Here is a 26,604-nt window from a genome sequence, read left to right on the forward strand (position 1 = left end):
AGACCTTTTCTCCATCCTACCTTTATATGCAGGAAGGAAGGGAAGAGGAGGGACAGAATGAAGGAAATATCTGTATATGTGTAGAAGACAATGCCAACACCAACAATTTCTTAAAGTCAGTCATTAATTTATAAAGGGTAAAGAGAAGTTGAGACTACCTGGTTCAAATTCTACCCCCACCACTTACAGCCTGCATAACTTCTGGAAAATTACGTAATATCTCTAAAACTCAGTTTCGCCATACATAAAACAGGGATTCACTGAAGTTTGGTTTAGCCTCAGTATTCAGTCAAAATCGGCTTCAGCTTTGGCCATTGCCTTCAGAAGGCCAAATAAGCAAATGAGTGCTTTAATGTTATTTTTGGTACACCTGCATTTGCGCTTGATCATGTAATCATACGAGTTCCTTTCATAGTCACATCAATGTTATAAACAAGTTTTGTCATCTGAATTTAATATTAACATCTGAATATTCACTTTTTAAAATATGTAAGCATTCTAGACAGAGTAAACACCTTATTGCTTTATATGGTGAAATTTTACTGGATAACTGAAGTATAAACACTGTGTTGCAAGAATAAAATGTTATAATGATTAGTGATGATTCTGAAAGCCAAATATAGGCAGACATAAGTACTTTTAAATGATTAAATAAGGAAATAGATTTACAATTAATATGAAAATTAAGAATGCTTTGGCTCACTAATTTTAGAAGAATATATCCTTTCTGGGCAAAAAAAAACACTCAAAAATACATGAGGTAGATTAATATAAATCAGGTTATATCATAATTCTGTTTGGTATACTACTGCTCATATCATCAAACAAAACTTTTAAGAACTAATTTTTAATTAATGACTTAGGCTATGGGTTTATCAAGAAAATGTTCTGTATGGAAATTTTTCACATCTTGAGACCACAAATGGAAAGCAGAATGCCAACTGTGCCATTTCAAAATTTCGTGGGAAAAAACTTCCAAACTCTGTACAATATCCATAAAAATCACGAAAGGATAAAGACAAGAAAACGGAGAGAAAACTGAGGTATCCACAACACATTTTCTTCTCAAACTTCAGAACAGACTTAGTATAAATTGCCTTAAAATGACAATTTCTTATCATCTAGAGTCTAGAGATGATTGTTGAAAATGACTGCTTATAGAAAACCAAGATTCTACAGATTTTTGAAATCTACCCGAACTTTATATTCTTATACAATATTCTTCCTATAAAATGTTTCTAAAAAGCTTTACCCTGCATTATATTCTGCCATGCAGGAAAAGAATAGTGATATTATTGAAGTGACTATCAATTAAGAATTTTAAAATTATGTAATATAATGGTAAGGAGCAATTCTATAGCTGACAGTGTAGAGAAATTTTCATTTCTGCATTATGATGCCAAACATTTAGTATTTGACTGTTAAAATAAATAATAGTAAGTCTTTTTTTAATCAACTTTTTCCCCATTTTTTTTCACTGGAGAAGTTGTCGGTTTACAGAACGATCATGCATGAAAACACAGGAATCCCATATACTCACCACTACCAATATCTTGCATTGGTGTGGAATATTTGTTACAAATGATGATAGCACATTCTTATAATTGTACCATTAAAGTCCAGGTTTAACTTAGGGATCATTGTTTGTGTAGAGTTGTTCCACGAATTTTGTTTCTAATTTTGTTCTGTTACCATATATACAATCTAACATTTCCCCTTTTAATCATATTCAGATACATATATATCAGTGCAAATAACTGCATTCACAGTGTTGTACTACCATCACCACCATCCATTACCAAAACATTTTCAACAAGAACCTTGTAATTTTTTTGGGGGGGGAGGGGGGTGCATGGTCCAGGAATCGAACTCAGATCTCCCCCATGGAGAACCCTGTAATTTTAAGTCTTAACTATTTAAAAATTAAATAGTTTTAATTTACCCCTCATTGTCCCCTGGGAACCCGTATTTTAGATTCTGACTCAGTGAGTTTGCTTATTCTAATTGTTTTCAAACAATTAGAATTTCTGTTTCCAAACAGTGAGATCATACAATATTTGTCTTTCTTATCTGGCTTATTTTACTCAACTTAATATCTTCAAGGCCCATCTATGTTGTCACATGTATCAGGATGTCATTCCTTTTTATGGCTGAATAAATATTTCACTGTATGCATAGATTACATTTTATTTATCCATTCATTGGTTGATGGTCACTTGAGATGCTTCCATCTTTTGGCAATTGTGAATAATGCTGCTATACACGAGTGTGCAAACACATGTTCAAGTCCCTGCTTTTAGTTATTCTGGGTACATTCCTAGTAATGAGATTGCTGGGTCATATGTTAGTTCCATACTTAGCTTTCTTAGTAAAGGCCAAACTGTATTCCATAGCAGTTGCACTATTTTACATCACCACCAGCAATGATTCAGGGTTCCTATTTCTTTGCATCCTCTCCGACATTTGTAATTTACTGTTTTTTTTTTTATAGCAGCTATTTAATGGGTGTGAAATGGTATCTCATTGTGCTTTTTAATGCTATTTTAAGATGTATTCACATACCATAGAAACCATCCAAACTATACAATCACTGGCTCACAGTGTCAACACATAGCTGTGCATCCATCCCCATGATCAAATTTAAAACATTTTCATTACTCGAGAGAAGAAATAAAAAGAAAAAAGAAAACCCAAATCCCCCCATGCCCCTCCCCCTCCCTATTTTGACCCATACTATTGGTATCATACATTTGTTACTGTTGATGAAAGAGTATTAAAAATTACTGTTAACTATTTTTTAAAAATAAAACTTTAGACTTATTCTTGTATCCTGAAGCTCATCAAACTATGAGTGATATTTGACTTTGGCGTTTGAGGAACACTGATTTAACATCTGCCTGTTTGGCTTTTGGCCAAAATGGGTGCTTTATACATCTCAAAACTTAGGATATAATAACCAGTATCTCTACAAAGAATTGTGAGATTTAAATAAGATAATATATATGTATGGGCAGGAGAAAGAGAGATGAAGAAGGAAGAGAGAAAAAGGGATAGAAATAGTGCATGTCATATCACATATACTCAAAATATTAGTGAAAAAGAACAAATTTGTTTTATGTTACACCTCAATATTTTTTAAATGGAAGAGCTAAGATGCCCTACTGAGAACTAAACATTCAAGTTCCAATGTATCTGCAAATTCCAAAGAAAAACAGTTATCTTTGATAACAGTAACCAAATGTGTTCATGAATGTTTATTTTGATAACTTAAGGTAGTTTGTATAGCAGTTAAAAAAAAACATGTTAACAATTACTGAGCCCTTACTAAGTATTTCATGTACATACTTCATTCAATCCTAAGAACCATATTAAGCACATTCTATGACATCAAGAATTAAACCTACCTATCATTCATATCTTTTGCAAAAAAGAACATTAGGACTCTTGAAGATGATTTTCATTGTGTGGGGCCAAATTTATTTTCCAATATAAAAACAGCTCTCATATTACAACGGAAGCAAATGGTCAAACTAAATTAAATACCAAACACTTTACAGAAAAGTTTTAAGAGGCTCTCTGCTCCAATAAGTATTTTTTAAGAAGAAAACAGACTCAACAGGTCACAGAAATAACTGAATAACATTGGTTAACTAAACAAATGTCTTTGCCTTAAATAGCACCTAAATCTTGGTTAAATAAGATGAGCTCCAGTTACTTCTATGGATCATTAATTTAACTCAAAACTTACTTCTCAACTCCATTCTTCAGCTGAAGGTCTCTAGCTGTTTGAAATGCTTAAACCTTCCGATGCTTAGGAGAAGTGGCAGAATAAGAAAGAAAAGAGACTGAAACATTGTCAGTTGTTGTTAACAAGTGATTTATGCTAAGAATGGATTCAGTGGTCAGGTTAGGAATATGCTAAGCAAAATTAAAGAGATTTTGTTTTGGTTTTTGGTTTCGTTTTACTATAGGATTTGCTAAAAGAACTTGTCACAAATCACTGTTCAGTACCTAGTATGCAGTATTTCCCAAATTATTTGATTATGACATCCTTCCTGGACAAGTTAAACAGTACTAGCGTTTCACAAATTACACTGTTGGTAACACTGAGGAAAGAGTGTTACCACAAGGGTGGTTAAGTTCAATGTAGAGCAAATTCCTTACGAAGGAATAACTGAGAGAAACAGTACATCTAGCATGAAATGCAATCCTAAGAAAGATATGACAGTACCCCCAAAAACTGTGATTAAAATAAGAATAAAGTACAAAGAAAGATTATTCAGCAGTCTAAGACAAAAAATTTTTTGAAAGGACAAAGCTCTAAAGCAATCTTTAAAGAATAAAGAAAATATAATCAGAAATACCAAAATTAATTTATTCAATAACATAAGGGGAACAGTCAAGTTTCATACTGGAATCAACAGGCTCAGGTTTCTATACTTTCAAGAAGTCACAATCATTTCTGCAGAAAATAAGTGGTTTACTTGATTAATGTATTTGGGGGAAGCTCTAGAAAAACTGAAGCTCATCTCCTAGGTTCCCTCTTTTATGATCTGCTTTCCTACAGAAAGCATGCATCCTGTTCTACTCACATGCTGTGGAGGGGGCCTACAGTTGTTTAAAAAATGCCTGAGACTAACTGGGTAAGTTTGTCTAACTTAGGGATAGTGTGTTAGCAAGCCATTTTACCTGTGTATCTAAAGTCACATTCTATAGTCAACTAATCAATAAGAAAAAGTTGCTAACTCCTGTGTCTTATTATCTCCACCTAGTTTGTAAGGAGGAAATGAGGAGAGGAATATTAATTTTAATGACCCCCTAAAACTCCACCAAATATCTTAGTATCAATCAACAATGTTTGGTGTAGGGGAATATATATTACATTATTTGATGTTAAAATATACCTGAATTAGTATTATATTAGGAAGAAGAAATTAAAAAGAGCAAACTCTCAGTTCAAGATATCAATTCTTAGAATACATGAATATCTGTTTCTAACACATACAATTTTTCACTAGCCATGAATTACAACTTTCCTTGAAACATAATTTACTCACTGTGGCTCCCTATATTCAAAGTCTACTGTTTTCTAAGTCACATGTACTTGTTTCCTCTGGAGAAAATCAAAGATCTGTGATCTGTACAAAATTTCTGATAGGTCAGCCTACAAAAGTACCTCAAAAGATGGTCAAGTTACAGCTAAAACCCTTCTTTGTAGGATGGAAATGAGAGTCATATGGATGTAAATTAGAATTCTAAAAGTACACATTCTTTGGTCCCTAAGCCTATGGCCCCATTTCTTAAAGATCTATTAAGAACAATCTCTTCTACCAAAATAAGTTAATTTATCATTTAGAGACATTTACATGTCATAGCATATCAGCTTGAAGCTACACAAACCTGATTACAGTTGAACTGCTGCTTTAAAACAGTATATTAATTGTTCCAAAGTAATTTATGTTAGTGGCATATAGTTAAGATTGGTTCATACACCAATTTTTTGTTGAGCAGGGAATTACAACCTGTAGTTACCAAGAAAGAAAATTTTTTTTTCCTTCAAGAGCTTACAGACACTAAAAAACTACTACAATAAATGTTCCTATATATTCAAAGCTCCCAAGCAAAGTCAGAAGCACTCACATGAGATGAGAGGGATGGTATATGCTGGTAGTGGCGTGTGGCCTTAGCTAGTTGAAACACATGATGAAAGAAACCGTAAGTCCAACTTTTCTGCTCTCTCTCTAGACAATGTACAAACTAGGCCTCTTAGAAAGAAGATGAGATATTTTTATCCAAGAGACAAGGTCTGTCTATACTTCCCCCTCCTACATGCCCCTCACCCCAATTCTTCTCAGCCACAGTCAAATTTTTTTTCTTGAACTGGCATGCTCCAAAAGCAGTCTGACCAGCCTCAATCTGGTTAAATCACAGTACTCAGGTGTAGGCCACCAGACCTCTATTGTCCACTTCATTTTATTCCTCCTCAATAAAGATTTTTTAAAAGTTGTCCTTTAGAACATCGATAAAGGGGGAAAATTCAATTTCCCCATTTGGAGAATTCCTGATATTTTTGCAAGTGGTGGAGACAATCAAATCAATCAATCTTGGGGTTTGGTCATATGAAGCATATCCCTGCAAAGGACAGACTAAGCCTCCTTAAAACTAGGCCTGGGTGGTGCGATGATGGCTCAGTGGCAGAATTCTTGTCTGCCATGCCAGAGACTCGGGTTTGTTTCCCAGTGTCTGCCCATGCGAAAAAAAAAAAAAAATTAAACCTAAAAGCCACCCCCAGAGAACGTTTTTTTGTTGCTCAAACGTGGCCTTTCTCAGCCAACACGTCAAGCAAACTCACTGCCCTTCCCCTCTATACATGGGACATGACCCCCAGGGGTAAAAACCTCCCTGGCAATGGGAGACATTCTAGAATGAGCTGGGACTCAACATCAAGGGATTGAGAAAACCCTCTTGAACCGAAAGGAGGAAGAACGAAATGAGACAAAATAAAGTGTCAGTGGCTGAGAGATTTCAAACAGAGTTGAGAGGTTATCCTGGAGGTTATTCTTATGCATTTTATAGATATCCCATTTTTAGTTTAAGGTGTATTAGGGAGGACAGAGGGAAGTGCCTGAAACTGTAGAGCTGTGTTCCAGTAGCCATGTTTCTTGAAGAAGATTGTATGTGACTGTGTGACTGTGAAAACCTTGTGTCTGATGTTCCTCTTCTACCTTATCGTCAGATGAGTAAAATATATGGATTTAAAATAAATAAATAATAGGGGGAACAAATGTTAAAAAAAATTTAGTAGATTGAAATGCTGGTGATCAGTGAGGGGGAGGGGGTAGGAGTACAGCATATATGAATTTTTTTCTTTTTTCTTTTTATTTATTTTTCTGCATTGATGCAAATATTGAGAGGTGATCGTGGTGATGAATATACAACTGTGTGATATATTGTGAGTTACTGATTATATACCAAGAATGGAATGATTATATGGTAAGAATGTTCGTGTTTGTTTGCTGTTATGTTTAAAAAAACATGTAAAAAATAATAAAAATGGGGGAACAAATGTTAAAATAAATTGAAATGAGTTAACAGTGAATGGGAGTGGTAAGGAGTATAGAAAAACAATAGGGGGAACAAAGTTTAAAATATTTTGAGTAGAAAGAAATACTAGTGGTCAATGAGAGGGAGCATGGTATGCATGAGCTTTTTTCTTTTTTATTTCTTTTTCTGGAGTGATGCAAATGTTCTAAAAAATAATCATGGTGATGATATACTACTATGTGATGATACTGTGAGCCACTGATTGTACACCATGCACAGAATATTTGTATGTCAAGAATGTTCATGTTATAAGTTGTTTTGGTTTGATAATTAAAAAAAAAAATTGACCTTCAAACAAGCCTACTCTGCCCTGGCCCTCTGAGGAGTGGGACAATATTAAGTCAGAAGTTCTGAGAGGTTTCAAATAGAAACCAGGTTAATCGGTACTCTTTCCTACTCTAAGACAAGAGTAGCATTTTTCAAGGTGTGCCAAGCTACATGTTGAAGTAATTAAACTACATGCAAACTAAACTACACATTTAAATAAAATAAATGTCAGAGAGTGAAAATAGTCATATTGATAAATATCAAATGCAAAAAGAAAAATTCATTTAGACATTTCTGGAAAATATATCTTTCAAATGTGTTGCATACTGAAAGAGGTTAAATACTACACATACGTCTATGGTCCTGGTAACATTGCTAAACATTTCTTTGAAAGGCTGCCAAACAGTCAGATATTTAACATAATTTCTTATACCAGATTTAAATAATAAATGGAGTTTAAACTTTTTAAAAGTTCTCTGTGGGTCTGAAGGTTTTAATAAACTTCAAGAGAGGAGAGATTTCTGGTTTTTGTCCAGTACGTGGCATATATATGCATTTGTTGAATGACTGCTTTAAAAAACAAAAACAAAACTTACACTGGGAATGGAGCTGAGTAAAGATTAATATTTAAGAGCTATAAGGTGCTTACTGTGTACTAGGAATTATGCTAGGGACATTAAAGAACTATCTCATTTAATCCTTACAACAACATGATAGAATAGGGATTCAAAATCAAGTCTGTACATGCTTATGCTAAATAAAAGTTTTAACTTTTGATGAGGGCTCAGGTATTCTACATTTTCAATATGTACATATAAACTTATATAACTGTTGACGGTTTCTACATAATACAACCATAAAAATCTATAATATTATTGAGTACTTATAATATGCTCTTAACCTACTGAGCAAGCATAATTCAACTATAAATAAAATACACAGATAATACAAAAAGAATCTCTGAAACATGCTTTCTCTGCCTTTTATGGATAAGACTACTGACACCCACCAAAACCAAAAATTAACTTATGGCCAAATTAATCAAGGACAATTTCTTTGTTAAGCTTACAAAATAATCAAGAGGTTATTTTCGTAACAGAATCTACTCAAGAAAGGTGTTTCTATTATTTTATTATATTTATGATATCTTCCCCCAAATATTTAGAATACTAAGCCATTTTCTTTTATGAAGTTTCAATGAAAAAAAATGTACAATAATATCCCAAAGTATAAGCTTCTGGAAATTTAAAAATTTTTACTGAGAAACATGTCATACATACATATGAATGGGCTTATAAAAAACAATAAAATGAATTCCCATGAATCTACCACAAAAGTTAAGAACTACAAGTAGGGTGATCACACAATTCACAACCTAAATAGGAATACTTGAGAGACAGAATGATATTAAAAATTACACCAATATAAAAAAGATGAACTGAATTATCTTGGTCAAACAAGACTCCACAGCTGGCTCACATACCAGTGGCTACCAGAGAAACCCCATGATTCTCCTCAAAGTTCACATCCCTAGCAACTCATCTCAAGAGGTAACCACTAAACTAAACATATTTATCCATTCTGTTAATGGAAATTTGTTTCTGAGTTTGGTTTTCTTTCTCCTGAATGAATATTCTTAAACATGTCCCCTGGTACACAAGTATAAGTTTCTCTAGGGTATTTAACTAGAATTGAAATTTCTAAGTTGTAGGATAAACACATGTTCAATTGTAATAGACAATGTGCCAATAGTAAGTGAACTAATCCTTTACCTATTTTCTTATAATTTCTTTTTCTTTTATTTATACAACTTACCTCTTTAATCTGTTTTCATTTTGTTTTGATGTATTATGTGTGGTAGCAATCTATTTTGTTCCCCTCAAATAGGTGAATAATCAATCCTTTCCCAGTTATTTGGCATGCTTCCCCCAAATCAAATTCTTATACAAACTAAGTGCTTTTTCAGGCCTACCTATCATGCTCTATTATTGTTTAGGCATATAGGGTATAGTCCATTATAAATGATCAATAAAACTTGCACAACTGAATATACCTCTTTAGTGACCAGAAAGTTTGTGTACTTGGATTTATTGTCTCTTCTCTGCTGGCTACAGATTCTGACTCTGAAGTCTCCTTTCTTTACTTTCCATCGTCTTCAGACTTTTTTTTTTTCAGTTATTAAATTTTTAGAACTCATGAAGCATCTCTGAAGGATAGTTATAAAACCACACTCTCCCTATAAAACATAGTATATAGGTATTCCCTCATTATCTGAACTGTATTGGAAAACTTGTTATGATTTACAAAAAGTTCTTTTTTAAACTAAAATTTCAAACCAACTGTGAAATCTACACTAAAGAATGTACATACTTGCACCAATAAAAATGTTGTGCAGGGCTCCATGGGATCAAAAGTGCTGCAGTTGTACGGGGCCTTATTTGTAAAGGTTCCTAGATTGTAAGCTCTTACAGCAGTCAGATATATTTAGGAATTGTAACTGATATTTCTAAATTCCGAGATACTGATCTATTTGTGTATAAAATGATTGCTCCCTGAAACTTGAGGTATTTATGCGACACCTGAGGCTCAAGGCTAGAGCACTGAAAGTATGAAAGTCAGCATTACCCTATTCAGCAACCATTTAAAAAGTTGAAAAAATTATCAGGCATCGTCTAGTGATATAAATGAAGCTGATCTGGATAGGACTAAGGTAAATCAGAATACTGGGTAAAGGATAATATGGCCCATATTTTCAAACTTATTGTGAGACCAAAGGGAGACATGTTTATTCGGTGTGAAATTTATATTTTGGGTAGCACATTATCTAATTTAACTGTATGGCCAGTTTATTTGAACACCATCATTAACATGGAATCTTGAGTAGGGCATGAGATCCTGTTGGTTTGTACAGGTTAGCATGATGCCTCAATATATCCCAGAGTAATTTAATTAGGGTAGAGAAAAGAAAGTATTTGCAAAGTCCCCTGGGGGACTGGGGAGAAAGGAAATATTCAACTTCCTCATGTGAGGTAATCCTGATATTCTTGCAAGCAGTAGGGACAACCATTTCAACAGGCTGAGCCCTTGATGTTGGGGTTCGCCCCTATGAAACCTATTTCTGCAAATAACAGGCTAAGCCTATATAAAATTATGTCTAAGAGTCACCCCTGGAGAGCCTCTTTTGTTGCTCAGATGTGTCCTCTTTCTCTAAACCAACTTGGCAACTCACTGCCCACCCCCCCCATCCCTCTAATATGGGATGTGACTCCCAGTGGTGTAAATCTCCCTGGCAATGAGGAAGGGACCTGACTCCCAGGGATGAGTAGGACCTGGCATCGTAGTAATGATAGGCTACTTGACCAAAAGGGGAAAGAGAGAAATGAAATGAAAAAAAGTGTCAGTGGTTGAGAGATTTCAAACAAAAGTTGGTAGTTACCCTGGAGGTTATCCTTACACATTATATAGATATCCCTTTTTAGTTTATGGTGTATTGGAGTGGCTAGAGGGAAGTACCTGAAATTGCTGAACTGTGTTCCAGAAGCCTTGATTCTTGAAGAAGACTGTGTAACTGTATAGCTTTTGATTGTGTGACAGTGAAAGCCTTGTGTCTGATGCTCCTTTTATCCAGGGTATACACAGATGAGTTTAAAAAAAGAATAAGGATTAAAAAATAAATAAATAATGAGGGGAAATAAAGGGTAAAAATTAGGTAGATTGAAATACTGTAGGTCAATAAGAGGGAGGGGTAAGGGGTAGGGGATCTATGAGTACTGTTGTTTTTTGTTATCTCTTTTCCTGGAGTGATGCAAATGTTCTGAAAATTATCAAGATAAAGAATATACAACTATGTGATGATATTGTGAGCCACTGATTGTATAAAATGGTTGGACTGTACAAGTGTGGATATTTCTCAATAAAAATATTTTTAAAAAGTACTGCAGTTGTATCTAAGCTGTTTTTCTGACAGGAGATTGTCACCAGCTCACATTACTTACCAGTATTATTAAATACCCCTAATTTCTTCCCTATCTTTTTCTTGAGAGTTAGCCTTTCCTGGGTCCCAGAGTTTGCTTCTGTCATACCCCCTGGAAGAACAGTCAACATACTCCCAGTTTAGATAGCATCTTTAACATATTATTTCACTGTTTATGCTATAGTACAAGTTCATTGCAGGATAGGAAAGCATAATTCAAATCTAATGCTAAAAAGTATCTCTTGAGTCCCACACGTGACTAACAAATTAATAAAATGTTAAATAATTAGGCAACTGTTTTGTTTTGTTTCCAAATGTTTTATATTACACAGAAATCCTTGGTGGATAGTTGAGTGCTAGTAATACCTGGGAAAACTGGTTAGAATTTAGACAAACTAGAAATACATTATTACCACTCTCATTTAAAATTATGGAAAAGGGTGGGCCACAGTGGCTCAGCAGGTAACAGTGCTTGCCTGCCATGCCCAAAGACCCGGGTTCGATTCTCGGTGCCTGCCCATGTAAAAATAAATAAATAAATAAATAAATAATAAATAAATAAAATTATGGAATGTATCTGTATCTGAAAATTTTCTACCCAAGAAGCATCTAATAATGAATTTGATGCAGATAATGTCATGAAATTGTCATTTGATAAACTAAATTCACTTTTCAGCCTTGTCTCAGAGATTATACTTTACTTACAGTTAATCTCTGGTTTACAAATGGTATGCTAAATTGCATCTATTGTTTGTGACTTTCGCTATTCTTGAGCAGCATAGATCGACTCTTCCTAGCTCTGACAACTGTTTATAGTAAATGCTTTATAAACAAGGGCTACTGTTAACATAAGTCAAATATAAGAAAAACTATTTTATTTTAAATGTTGAGAAAATGGTATTTGTAACTCAAAATCTTGAGCAACTTAAATATCACCTAAGTTCTAAATTTTGAGACCAGCACATGTGTATGAATTAGCAACATGAACATCACTATCATCGCACATGTTAAGGTCTCTTTGAAAGGGGGCATTTAAGTTTATGACCACAAATATTCCCCTATGAAAAAACAAAAACCCCAATCATTTCTTCTATTCTCCAAACTGATGGGGAAAATAAATTCTGCCCACAACTAGACCCTGTACTCTACCATCTTATCCTTTAAATGCTTTTAAAATAAACATGTTATGCAGAGAAGACATGAAAATGAATATGGTAGGATTCTTGCCTTTAATAACTAATGCTATACCTTTAATGGTATGCATTCAATATGTTTGTCTATTTACTATATGTTTGTCTTGCATTCAGTGGTATGCATTCAATGTTTGTCTACTGAATGAATTCTGTTGCATGTTGAGATTTTTTTTGAACAATTGGCAAATTTTTTATTTCCAAAGAAATAAATTAATTCAAATAAAAAACAATATCTTCTTACCCACAGTCTGGAGCTGGACACCACCTACAATCAGGATCTGCAACAAGCCACCTTCTAAGCATAAATTCTTCATACTTTTCCATCAAGACATCATCACTTAATATCAAACGAATATCATGGGGATTAAACCTCTCAGTACATTCTGGGCAACTGATATTAACTCTGCTTTCAGAGATTTCTATCCTTAGATATTGTCGTAAGCAATCCACACAAGATCTATGATGACAAGTCATTATCTCAGGAAATCTGTCTTTAGAATGCCTCAAAAGGCATAAAGGGCACTCTATAAAGTCTCCAATTTGTTTGCTGATGGATGTTAATCCATTGTCAGAGGAGGTATTTGTAGAGAAAACTGAGTTCTTATCAGTACACATTTCAGAATGTATGCTTTCAATACTTGCAATTCCATCCACCCCGCCATTTAGTTCCCTTGATTTACGTTTGTTATCCTTTTTCCTCCGAAACAGAGAGCCTATTGAAATTCTTCTTTTCTTGGGTGCTTTTTTGACTGAAGGCAAGCTCACAGATGAAGCAGATGACTGAAGATCTCGATCTGAACCCATTTGCCGATGTAAACTCATGTCTAAAATGCTCATTAGAATTGAATCAGGGTCAGTGTTTACACACAGCCCTTCATTATATTTAGAAATAAAACCTATTTCTGGTTCTTGCATTCAGATTAAGTCATGATGTAAGAAAATTCTTAGTTCCTTCAGAAGATTCTTGAAAAAGCTCAATTTACAGGAGACTTATCAAAGATGTTCTGAAAAATAAAAAAACCACAAAGATTATTTAATTGTATTCTTAGTCTGCATGTTTTTATAAGCATGCTTAATTTACTATAATTTCAAACTAGCATGCTCTTTAACCATTAGATTTGTTAAATTAATAAGTCCCATTTTTTAAGTAGTCTACAAAAAAGTATAAAATTGCTAACATGGCAAATTAGGACAGATTTTAATAAAAGACTTTAAATTTGAGCAGATATGATTATTAAAATCTCACACAAAATTTATCATAACTACCTTGACTGCAATGATTCCCCATCACTTTTACAAATTTTTTTTTCTTAATGACATGCTGATTATAAAATGTACACGCTAATACAAATGGCAAAGAATAGCCCACACAATCTTGAGAAAGAACAAAATGGCTGGGGGTCTTATACCACCGGATATACTACTTATGATTTATTATAAAGTTCCAGTAATTAAGACAATGTGGTATGTCACAAGGATGGATACAAAGACCAACAGAAGAGTCCACAGAAAGACCCACATATATATAGGACAACTGATTTATGACAAAGGTGACACTGTTGAGCACTAAGGAAAGAACAGTCTTTTCAAAAAAAAAAAAGTATGAGTCAACTGGCTATACATCTGAGAAAAGAAAAGGAACTTGATCTATAGCTCACCCCATGCGTACAATCAATTCCAAATGATTCATGGGAAAGTATCTGCAATTCCATCCACTTCATCATTTAGTTCTAAAAGACAACTGAAACCATAAAGCTTCTAAAAGACAACTGAAGAGAATATTTCAATGAAAAGATTTTGTACATACAAAAGTATGAAGAAGAAATGACTGCTAAATTGCACTACACTAAAATTAAATGTTTTATTAAGAGGAAGGGGGAAAACATATGCCATATATAATTAATACAGAACCAGTATCCAGAATATGTAAAGAACACTTACAAATCAATAAGAGAAATCAGATAATCCGATAGAAAAATGGGCAAAGGATTTGAACAGACACTTCAGAAAGGATATGCAAAAATGTTAAACATTATTAGTTATCAGGGGAATACACATTAAAATCACACTGAGGGACCACTAAACATCCAGCAACATGACTAAAATTAAAAGACTGACATTTCCAAATGTTAACAAAGATGTGGAGGAATGACAGCACTCACAGTGTTAGTGGGAGCTTACAATGAAACTACTTTGGAAAACTATTTGACAGAGTCTATATAATTTGAATATATATATATATATATCTGCTAGTACCTAGCAATTTTACTCCTGGAAACGGGTGCACAAGATAAACAAATGCACACATACATCAAAAAACACATAAAAATGCTCATAGCAGCAAATAGTTATAATAGCCAAAATGCTGGAAACAATGCACATTTCCATCAACAGTTGAATAGATAAATAAATAGTGGTATATTCACACTCTAGTATTCCTTAAAACAATAAAAATAAAATACAGCCATAACAAAACAAGGACAAATCTCACACAAAAGAATGTATATTATATGATCCTACATAAAGTTCAAAATAGGCAGCGCTGAAGTCAGGATTGTGGCTAATTTGGGGGAGTGGGGCACAGAGGTGAACTTTGGTAGTGGTTAAAAGGTACATTCACTTTGCAATCACTGACCTAATGATTCAAACATGCATTTTTTTTATATATCTTGAGAAAGTTAATGGTTTCCCAAGAAAAAGAAAAATCTAAAAAATATTTCACCCAGGCAAGCTTCATTCAGGTCCTTCAGTTTACATTTTCCTATTACTTGCAGCATTCTTCTTCAATTTTAAAATGATAAAGGATGTAAAGACAGCCTTCACTAAAATTATCTATTTTCTCAACATGTTTATACTTTCTATTGTATCTCAAAATGCTTTCTGTACTCCACAGTTGACTACATGTATCACAGAACAATGAATCCATCTTGGATTTTGTCCCAAGATATTATCACTTAATATATTAAACCATGGGTATTTAATCAGTATCACCTAGGGAGCGTTTCAATATACAATATTTAGATTGATAACCATAGAACATATTATATAATGAGAACCTTGTAAGAGAGAATGGGGGGAGGGCTATTAATACTTACTGGGCAACAGGGTCAAACTGGAACTTATGGTTATTCTACCTAGAAAGCTTTTCTAAAATATTATAAATACATTAATAGGCCTCAAAGGAAAATAAATAAATTTTAAATACTAAAAATGTTATATTCCTGTGTGGTAAAAAAAAAAAATACTATAAAGACACATCATAAAAAAAAAAAGAGAGAAATCATGAATTGGAAAACATTTCACAAACAATAAATTCCCTTAATACACAAATAACTTTTACAACTTCATAAGAAAAATTTCTATGACCTAATAGCAAAATAAGCCACGACACAGACAAAAAGAATTATAAAAATTGGAAAAACAGTAAACAGTGTTCAATAACAATCATAACTAAAAAAATGCAAATTCAAACATTAGAAGCCATTTTTATGCATAATAGATTGAGCAAGGTCAGTAGAGTGTTGGTAAGTACATAAGGAAAGAATCATTCTCATATACTGTTCGGAGGATGACAAATCACCACAAGTTTCTGAGAAGCAATTTAGCATTATTTTTCAAAGATAATTTGGCATTATCTTTCAAACAAATAATCTCTGACACAGCAATCCTACAGCTAAGAATTTATCCTTCAGAAAATATAAAGTCACAAGTACCCAAAGATATACCGAGCAAGGCCATTCACTGAAGCAAATCAAAAAACAAACAAAAACAAAAACATGCAAAACCTGGAAATGAAAAGCAGGACTGGTAAAAAAAATAAAAGAACAAAACATACTGTATGAGCAATGATATGAAAAGATTCCTAAAATATAATGCAGATAATTGTAACAAAATCGTATTATACTGAGTTCATTCGTGGAAAAAACACACCCACATAAATTTTGCATATGTGTAATTACTGGAATATGCAAGAAACCATTAACAATGATTAACTCATGAAGCACAATGTTTAGTATTCATTCACCTTCTACCTTCTGCAGAAATTAAAATTGTATAATGAACATCTATTACTTACAGTTTAAAAAAAAAACAATTCCATAAACAACAACAAAAAAACATACCCCATGATAGAGCTACCCAATAAAAAACTGGGGGATGGGTCCAGAGCTTGCACATTTTGAAAAAATTCTAAGATAATCTGGTTGTATACTCTAATTAAGAATCAGTAATACTAGAGTGACTATGAAACACTTCTTCACTTAAAACAAAATTCTATAACTTGGCAGGCCACCAAAACAAAAATTCTGTTCTTTTTTCTTTAGGTACTACAAATAAAAGTTTCATTAAAACAACAACAATAACTTCTAAAGTTCATTGTCATGTCAGGTCAAAAGGGTTATAGTGAGGACCCCTTAACAACCTATGGTATGGAGTTAAGAGAGACCACATAAAATTTAATGACTATCTTTCTGTAGAAAAAACCCAAGGAAATGTCTACTAAGTACGGTCTCAAGAACGTTAGTAATGTCTCCACTGAGGGGACTTGGACTGGATTTCAGAGTTGAAAGCCATGCGAAACACTAAGGTTATCATTATTAAAAAGATAGACATGGTCCCTCTCTTCAATATCCTGGTCTAGAGAAGAAATGCTATAATAAAACTAGTAATTATAAATCTACATAAATAAAATAAAATTTGTCTCTATCCCCCTACATGTTTTGAAAACAGCTAAACCAATTTTCACTAACTTTAGTGGGAGTCTTTGAGACAATATATGACAAACGAACTAAATGGCTTCCTGAGTAGCAAAAAATAAACAGTATGCACTTTGATTTTCATTTTTCTTAACTGCTCAATTAAACATTTGGTCACATTTACTCTCCTCCTTTTCTTTTCTATTATTTATTTATCTGCTCATATTTTTGGTCCATTTTTGCACTGGAACATTAATGTTTCTCTTTAATTAAAAAAACTAAATAATTTCTCCAAATACTTACTTTCATTTTGCAGTATTTTGAAGTATAGAGGTTTAAATTTTTAATTTAGTAATATCTACCAAGTTCTACTGTAAATTCTTCAAAGACCTTTCAGAGGATGAAATGCATTTATCAACATATTTACCATTTCTGATACTATTCATTCCTTCTTGCATCCAAGTTTCATCTGGTGTCATTTCCCTTCAGTCTGAACTTCCTTTAGTATTTCTGAGTATAGAAGTCTCCTAGCAACGAACTCTTTCAGCTTTTGTTTATTTAAAAAAAAAAGTCTTTATTTCATTTATATTTCTTAATGGATATTTTTGCTGAATATAGAACTCCTGGTTGACAGCTTTTTCTTCTTAGGACTTCATATAGGACATTCCATTGTTTTCTAGTCTCCATTATTTCTAATGAAATTCATTCCTTATTGATACTGTTATTTTCCTATGTGTAATATATCTTTTTTCTTTGGTTCTATTGAAAATTTTCTATCTTTGGTGTTTAGCAGTTTTATTAAGATGTGCCTAGACGTGGTTTTCTTTTATTTATTGTGCTTGGGGTATATTAATGTTCTTAGATTTGATATTTTTAAACCACATTTGGGCATGTTTTGGCAATTAATTCCTCAAAGACTTTTTCTCCCAACTCTCACTCTCTTCTTCCCAGACTCCAACTAAACATATATTATAAAGTTTAATATTGTCCCATAGGCCACTGTTCTTTTGGTTTTTTTCCCCTCAATCTTTTCCTCCATTCTTTGGATTGGCAAATTCTACTGCTCTATTTTCTAGTTCACCAACTCTTCCCTCTGCCATCCAGCGAATTTTTCATTTCAGACATTGTATTTTTCAAGTTTTAGAATGTCTAACTGTTCCAATCCTTATGATCACGCTTTCTTTTAAATCTTGAAAAATATAATAACTACTTGTATGCTAATTCCAATATCAAGGTCAACATGGGGTGTGTTCATTTGTTTAGTTTCTTTTTGTTTTTTTTGTTTTCACATTGATTCGCATTTTCCTGCTTTCCTTCATATGTGCAGTAATTGTTTACTATGAACAGGAGACTGTAGATGATACATTATTATAGCTAGCAGTTAAATCACTCATTAATCAACTTGAACTTGTGGAGGCTTGGCTTTATGCTTTTTTAAAATGGTTCTGTGGAAAACACAAATGTTTTCCAAGCTCCTCTAATTTGGTAGCAATCAAATAAGATATTGCGTCTCCCCTTCAGAGGGTATTGGCAAAAATCACTGTACAGCCTTTTTTAGTCTTCTAGATGCTGTTTTCCAGTCAGCTCTTTGGAATCTCTCAAAACAACTCAGGGGTTATCTAGAAATTTGAGGAGAGTTTATTTACAAATTTTAGGGCTATCCTACTATAATTTCCTCCTTTCTGAGATTATGTGGTGAATTTACATCCACTCTGACAGCCCCAAACTCCACTCCCTAACACAACAAGCCAACAATTCTAGCTTTTTGCTTGAGTTCTAGCTACCTAATATTGCATGAACTTTTCCTTGGAGGAAAAGCTGTATAAACACGGATCTCAACAAGTATAGCTGCCTTCTTTCATGGGTCTATTCTTTCTAGTTCCTGCTTGCTTTTGTTCAGTCCTCCCCTCTCTGCCCCAACAAGTTGTGGCAGCAGGCAGTGAAAGTACTATTAGAATTTGGTTTATTTCTTTACTTCATAGTTAATTTGGAAGTCATATTCTCCTGTTTCCTGGTAATGTTGAAGGTTTGGGATTTATTTGTGCTTATTATTGATCTTATAGCTTTTGAGGAAAAGATTTGTGGGAGAGAATTAAAATCAGGTGGGTCCCCTATTCTTCAGGCCCAGGAATCTATTTTAATACAATTTATTAAGAGATAACTAAAAAAATTTCAGCTTTCAGTAGTGATGGATCCTGTTCAAATAAGGATAGAACGCTTTCTACCATTCTCCACAAACAGGTAAAATTCTAGGAAGAAGAGATTACACATTTCTTAAGATAGTTATTAACACTAATGTGTGCATGTATGTATGTACACATACACACACATGAGTACATGTATCTTTGGCATATATAGATACAGACAAATTTCCCTTACACTCATTCAAGAAAGGTGTACAAATAATAAAGGACTTAGAGACAGATCATTCTCCAGTTTGATGGCAGTTAACTTTGGACAGACATGTAAGCTTTTGTTTCCTCATCTGTAAAACAGGACTCTATTACAAACCCTGCCTTCTCAGAAGGCTGGCATGAGGATCAAATGAGAACATGCATTTGGAAATGCTTTGTAAACTATGAAGAGTTGCCTAAACATTTGGAGAAATTTCACCATTTATTTTCAGAACAAATCCTTTAGAGGAGTTGTAAAGGTTAGGACAATTCCTTTATATATATGTCAGAGTTACAACAGCAAGCCCATATTAATCAAAATGGTGGAGTGAGACTCTCCAGGGCAACATCCCCCCACAGAAGCATAACTGTTAGAGGTATCTTGATCAGAATTTCAGAAAAAGGAGTGCAGTCAATGCTAAATCAAGAAAAATGCAACTTAAAAAAGTATAGGCTCTCCTAGCAACCTTGCTGGCCACTCCCCCCATTCTCTCACCAACTTGGCTGGAAACCAAGCTCCCCATGTGGGTCCCTGGTTCTGGTTCTGAAGGGAACAGAGTAATCCTCATGCACATACAGGGCGCATGTAGGTCTGTGCCAATCTGCCTGGTAGCAGACTGAAGGACTGAACCAGAACATTCATCACTGTCCCAGAACTTGCCCTGCATGTATAAGTTGACAGAATGCTATAAAAATCAAATCACAGCTGCTTGGGTTAGAGGATATATACAATATATATACAATGCGTAATATACAATGCAGTACCCAGGACCATGAGGAAACACTGTTTCTTACGGACAGGGGACAAACGTATGATGTAAAGGAGGGAAATTTCTCAGGCCATGAGTGTATGCCCAGGACAAAACATATATGCATAAAGGGCTATGGAGGAATGGACCAGGGAGGACCCTGTGTGTTTCTGCCTCAGGCTATTCTAAAGTCATTGTATAGTTAAGCTCTGACAGGCAGCATTTCCACAGACCAATATGCAAAGACTGGGAAATAGGTTTTCTTTCCTTTCTTTTTTGGTTAGCTCCTAGCATTCAAGGAAATCTCTATTATAACACTAGCTAGATATATACCCTTAAGGAACAGATGCCTCAGAGTCTAAATTCCAAGAGATAACATAGTATCAAATGTCCATATTTCAACAAAAGATTAAAAAATATATAGAAACAGGCAAAGAAAAAGATTAAATTATTAGAAATCATCAAACAAGGAAGACCAGACCTGAGGGATACCAAACAAAGACCAAAAAAAAAAAGGTCCTGGTCCTGGGTGTACAGGTGATTCAGTGGTAGAATGCTTGTCTTTCATGGAGGAGATCTGGGTTCGGTTCCCAGCCCATGCACCCCTCCCCCACAAATAAAAGGTCCTAAATATCCTCAAAGAGAGAGAGGAAAACACGAACAAAGAACTAATGGATATTAGGAAAACAATAGATGAACACAAAGCATATATACATTATGGGAGTCACAGGAGGAGACGAAAGAAAGAAAGGGACAGAGAGAATAACTGAAGAAAAATAATGGCTGAATGCTTCCCAATTTTAACAAGACATGAATATACACATTCAAGATACTCAATGAACTCCAAAACGCAAAAACCTAAATAGACCCACACCACACCATTTTATAATCTAACTTCAAATGCCAAAGAAAAGAGAATTCTGAAAGTTGCAAGAGAGAAGCAATATGTCACATACAAAGGATCCTCAATAAAATTAAGTGCCAATTTCTCATCAGAAACCATGGAGATAAGAAGCAGTGGGATGACATTTAAATTGTTGAAAGCAAAAACTGCTACCAAGAATTCCATTCCCAGCAAAACCAACTTTTGAAAATGAGGCAGAAAATAAGACATTCCCAGATAAACCAAAGGTGAGAGGTCATCACCAATACACAAGCCCTACAAAAAAATGCTAAAGGGAGTTCTATAAGTTGAAAAGAAAGGACAATAAACAATCGATTTCTGGTAAAGGTAATGACATGAGTAAATATCAATGCCAGAACTACAGTATTTATCATAACTCCACTTTTTATTTCCCACAGGATCTAAAATGCAAATGCATAAAAAAAAATAAACCAATGGTTTTGGATTCATAGTGAATAAATATGCAATCTGTGTCAAGAACTACATAAATGTGGGAGAAAGAGGGGTATAGGAACATTGTGTGTGTATGCTACCCAAATTAAGTTGGTGTTTTAGTTTGTTAAAGATGCTGGAATGCAATATAATAGAAACAGAATGGTTTTTAAAAAGGGAATTTATTAAGTTGCAAGTTTATAATTCTAAGGCTATAAAAATGTCCAACCTAAGGCATCATCCTGAGAAAGATACCTTGGTTTAAGAAAGGTCAGTGGTCCAGAACACTTCTTACAGCTGGGAAGGCACATGACTGGCATCTGCTGGGGTCTCTGGCTTCTCATTGCAGATATCTGCCCTGGGGGCATTTCCTTTCTTCATCTCCCAAGGTCTTTGGCTATGTGGGCTCTGTTGGCACTGAAGCTTCTACCAAAATGATTTCCTCTTAAAGGGCTCTGATAAGTAACCCCATCTTGAATGGATAGAGACACATATCCATGGAAACCATCTAATCAAAAGTCACCACCCACAATTAGATGGGTCACATCACCAGGAAAACAATAAAAAAGATCCCACCCGGCAATAATGAACGGGAGGATTAAAGTACATGGCTTTTCTGAAGTACATGACAGTTTCAAACCGGCACAAATAGTATCAAATCAAACAAGAATGTTACAGATTTAAGGTATTTATATTTAGGCCTCATGGTAACCACAAAGATAATAATGAATATGCAAACTCATAGCAACAGAAAATAGAGTACAGGTTACTGAGTGACAGTGAGAATGTGCAATTAATGAATAATGGGTATAGGGTTTCTGTTTAAGGTAATGGGAAAGTTCTGGTAATGGATGGTAGTGAGGGTACCACAAGATTCTGAATGTGATTAATCCCACTGAGTATGTCTGGGAGTGGCTGAAATGGGAAAGTTTATGTTTTATATGTTTCCACAACTAAAAAAAAATGAAAGTGCAACTAAGGAGATAATGACAATTAAATGCAATATATGACCCTGGATAGTGTCTAAAAATAGGAGAGAAAAGGACTCAAAAAGACATTATTGTGACATAAGAAAAAAACTGAATTTAGACTATAAGCTTTATGTCAATGTTAAATTTCTTGAACTTGATAAATGTATTTAAGACGGTTACATAAGTGAATATACCTGTCCTTAGGAAATGTACATTGGGACTACTGTGTATTCAAGGAGCATTATGTATGCAATCTACTCTCAAATGTTCACAAAATAGATTGTAGGGGGTGGGCAACAGTGACTCAATGGCAGAATTCTCACCTGCCATGCCAGAGACCTAGATTCAATTCTGAGAGTCTGTCCACGCAAAAAAAAAAAGGTAGTAGGTAGCGAGGTGATGGATGAATGAATAGACAGAATGGGGCAAATGTTAGAATCAGTAGAAAGGGGGATGGCGTTATGTTGGAGTTCCCTCTATAGAGTCTGCATCATGTTTCCAAGTGTCCTTTAAGTTTAAAATTATTCCTAAATTAAAAGTTTTTTAAAAATTATATCAGCAGGGCTTTCACATGGAATCTGAAAAACTGCTAAGTCAAATAGAAAAAGGAACAAAATTTATTTTATTATAAAAAGTATAAATTGCTGTATACCCAACAATTACATATACTTTATCCCTATGATCTTTGTCAGTATGTCCAACAGAAATGTATTGTAAACCACATGTATTTTTGAAATGTTCTAGGAGCCATACTAAGAAAGTAAAAAGAAACAGGTGAAATTAACTACAAATATATTTTATTCAACCCAACATATCCAAATTGTGATCACTACAATGTAACTGATATTAAAATTAATGAAATTTTTACATTTCTTAATACTAGCTTTTCAAATCCAGTGTGCAGTTTACATTTATAGCATATCTTAATTAGGATTAGATACATTTCAAGACAATCAGGTAGCTAGTGGCTATCATATTGGATAGCATAGATCTATATTATATTTCTAAGTAAAACACTAAATAGAAAATAAATCCAAAAATAAGATGATCACGATAAAACTATTTTTGAAAGTGCTTTTTTAACTATTTGGAATACATAAATTTTTAGAAATACAGAAAAAAATATCAAATGCTTACTTAATATTCAATGCATTACTTCACCTGTACACATTTAAAATATTAAGTAAGAAATATTGTTTCTATTTCTCACATTCAAATCCTTTGTACACAATGTCTTCTCACTGCTAGAGCTACACTTGGGAGTCTTCTAAAGGTTATCTTCATTTAGGCTGTCTAAGATACAGTATTCTTGAATCTGCATTTGAGGCTGCCACAGGAAAAATTAGTCTAGGCTTAAGTATCCATTTGTGATCTCCCCATGTAGCCATCTACTCTAATGGTGTTTTAAAAGTGAACTTTAAAAGGTTTCCTTGCCACAGGGAAGTCAGCAAGATGGTAGAATAAGAAGTAACAAACACACACCCCTCTAAAGAAATACTGAAAACCAAGTAGAAACTGGCAGAACCAACTTTCCAAGCACTCTGGGAAACAGGTAAAACAGCAACCAAGTGAATGCTGAATTAAAGAAAAAAAAGTCAGAAAGCTGCACTACACTTTTCGTTGCCCTGGCCCTAATCCTGCCTCCAGTGCAGTGGTACATGTTCCTAATGCAGGTCCCTGGTATCTGGTTTTGGAGGGAGCAGAACAGACCTACTGTGCAAATTTCTTGTGTCTGTTTCAATGCACAATCTGAAAGACTCACACAAAGCATTTGTCTCGTTTGCCTAACCAGGAGTTCACTTAGAGTAAAGAAGCAGCACGAAATTGAACAACCCGCAGTTACCTGGGATAAAAGATTACAGGTGAGACCTAAAATACAGCACCCAGGGCCCTGGAGGACAAGCTGGGGAGAGTTTACTTTTGGGGGATGAAATTAGGGCACACAGGAGCATTAGTGCATACTATTTAGTTTTGAAATTTACCATGCATGTCTCCAAGGCAAGACATATGCCCAAAAAAGACCTAAGACCCTAACTGCTCAGTTCAGGCTGATCTATGGGCTAGTATAAGGTGGATTAAGCATTGAAAAAGAGCCAAAAGAGAGCTAATTTATACTTGAGCCTTAAACAACTGGAAAAACTGCAAAAACAAAAGGCAAAAAAAAAATAAAGCAACAAAATAACAAACAAAAACAGCAAATTCTGGGGAAAGAGGAGAATCTGATTTCTAGAGTTAACACATTGCCAAGGACTGAATCATGTCCCCTCAGAAAAACATGTTTGGGTCCCAACACCTGGACCTGTGGGTGTGTACTCCATTTGTAAATACGACTGCTAAAGATCTTACTAAAGTAACAGAAGAAGTGAGAGATTTTTTAAAAGCATAAGACTTAGCAAAAAACACAGAGCAAAGTAGCTGAAGTCTTCCCTTATCTGTACTTTGGATACAAATGGATTAAATTGTCCAATCAAAAGGCAAAAATTGGCAGAAGGGACAAAATAGCATGATCCGATTATATGCTGTTTGCAAAAAGCTCAGCTTAGATCCAATACATAAATAGGTTGAAAGTCAAAGGGTAAGAAAAAAAAAATTTTCCATACAAATTGTACCAAAGCCAGAAACAGGGTGGTGATACTAATATAAGACAAAATAGACTTTAAATCAAAAAGAAGAGACAAAGGAGGATATATCATCATATTTATATAATGATAAAAGAGTCTATCTATAAAAACTATATATAACAATTATAAACACATATGCATTTTAGTTAAAGAGCCCCAAAAGTACATGAAACAAACCTTGACACAACAGATGAAAGAGACAGTTCTACAATAATAGCTGGAGGCCTCAATACACTTTCAATAATGGATAGAGAGTTCAGACAGAACATCAATAAGGAAATAGAGGACTGAACAATAGTATAAACCAGCTAGAACTAACAGACATAAATAAAACACTCCAACCAACAGTAGGAAAATACGTATTTGTTTCAAGTGTAAATGGATCATTTCCTGGATAGACCTACGTGCAGGTTTAAAAGGATGTAGGTACCCTAGAAAAGTCATGCTTTAATTCTAATCCCATTTTGTAAAGACAGCCGTTTCTTCTCATCCCTATTCAGCACTATATGCTTGAAACTGTACTTAGATCACCTCCCTGGATATGTGATTTAATCAAGAGTGGTTGTTAGGCTGGATTAGGTGGAGGCGTGTCTCGACCCATTTGGGTGGGTCTTGATTAGTTTCTGGAGTCCTATAAAAGAGGAAACATTTTGGAGAATGAGAGAGATTCAGAGATAGCAGAGAATGTTTTATTACCACAAAGCAGAGTACACCAGCCAGTGACCTTTGGAGATGAAGAAGGAAAACACATCCCGGGGAGCTTCATGAAAAAGGAAGCCAGGAGAGAAAGCTAGCAGACGACGCTGTAGATGACGCTGTGTTTGTCATGTGCCCTTTCAGCCAAGAAAGAAACCCTGACTGTGTTTGCCATGTGCCTTTTCACTTGAGAGAGAGAGAGAGACCCTGAACTTCATGGGCCTTCTGGAACCAAGGTATCTTTCTCTGGATGCCTTTGATTGGACATTTTTATAGGCTTGTTTTAACTGGTACATTTTCTCAGCCTTACAACTGTAAACTAGCAACTTATTAAAATCCCCTTTTTAAAAGACATTTCATTTCTGGTATATTGCATTCCGGCTGCTAGCAAACTAGAACAACCTTGTTAGGTCACAAAATAAGTCTCAGAAACTTAAAAAGACAAATCATATAAAGCATCTTCTCCAACTACAATGGAGCAGTTAGAAATCAACAAAAGAAGGAAAAAGGAAAATTTAAAAATATTCTGAACAAGGTACTTGGGTGGTTCAGTTGTAGAAAGTTCATCTTCCATGTGAGAGATCAAGGCTTGATTACCAGACCATGT

At 34.3% G+C, this 26,604-nt stretch overlaps 1 protein-coding gene across 2 annotated transcripts in view; it reads right to left on the minus strand.

Annotated features, from left to right (window-relative positions):
• RNF19A (ring finger protein 19A, RBR E3 ubiquitin protein ligase) overlaps positions 1-26,604 on the minus strand; it is a 94,867-nt gene that overhangs the window by 18,351 nt on the left and 49,912 nt on the right. For both annotated transcript variants that reach the window (XM_077167355.1, XM_077167354.1), the window contains exon 2: positions 12,779-13,541. In XM_077167355.1, coding sequence (XP_077023470.1) covers positions 12,779-13,452 — 674 coding nt within the window. In that variant the 5' untranslated portion in view covers positions 13,453-13,541. The remainder of the gene's footprint in view (positions 1-12,778; positions 13,542-26,604) is intronic.

This window comes from Tamandua tetradactyla, chromosome 6 (assembly GCF_023851605.1).
Source record: "Tamandua tetradactyla isolate mTamTet1 chromosome 6, mTamTet1.pri, whole genome shotgun sequence".
In the NCBI taxonomy this organism is placed as follows: Eukaryota; Metazoa; Chordata; class Mammalia; order Pilosa; family Myrmecophagidae; genus Tamandua; species Tamandua tetradactyla.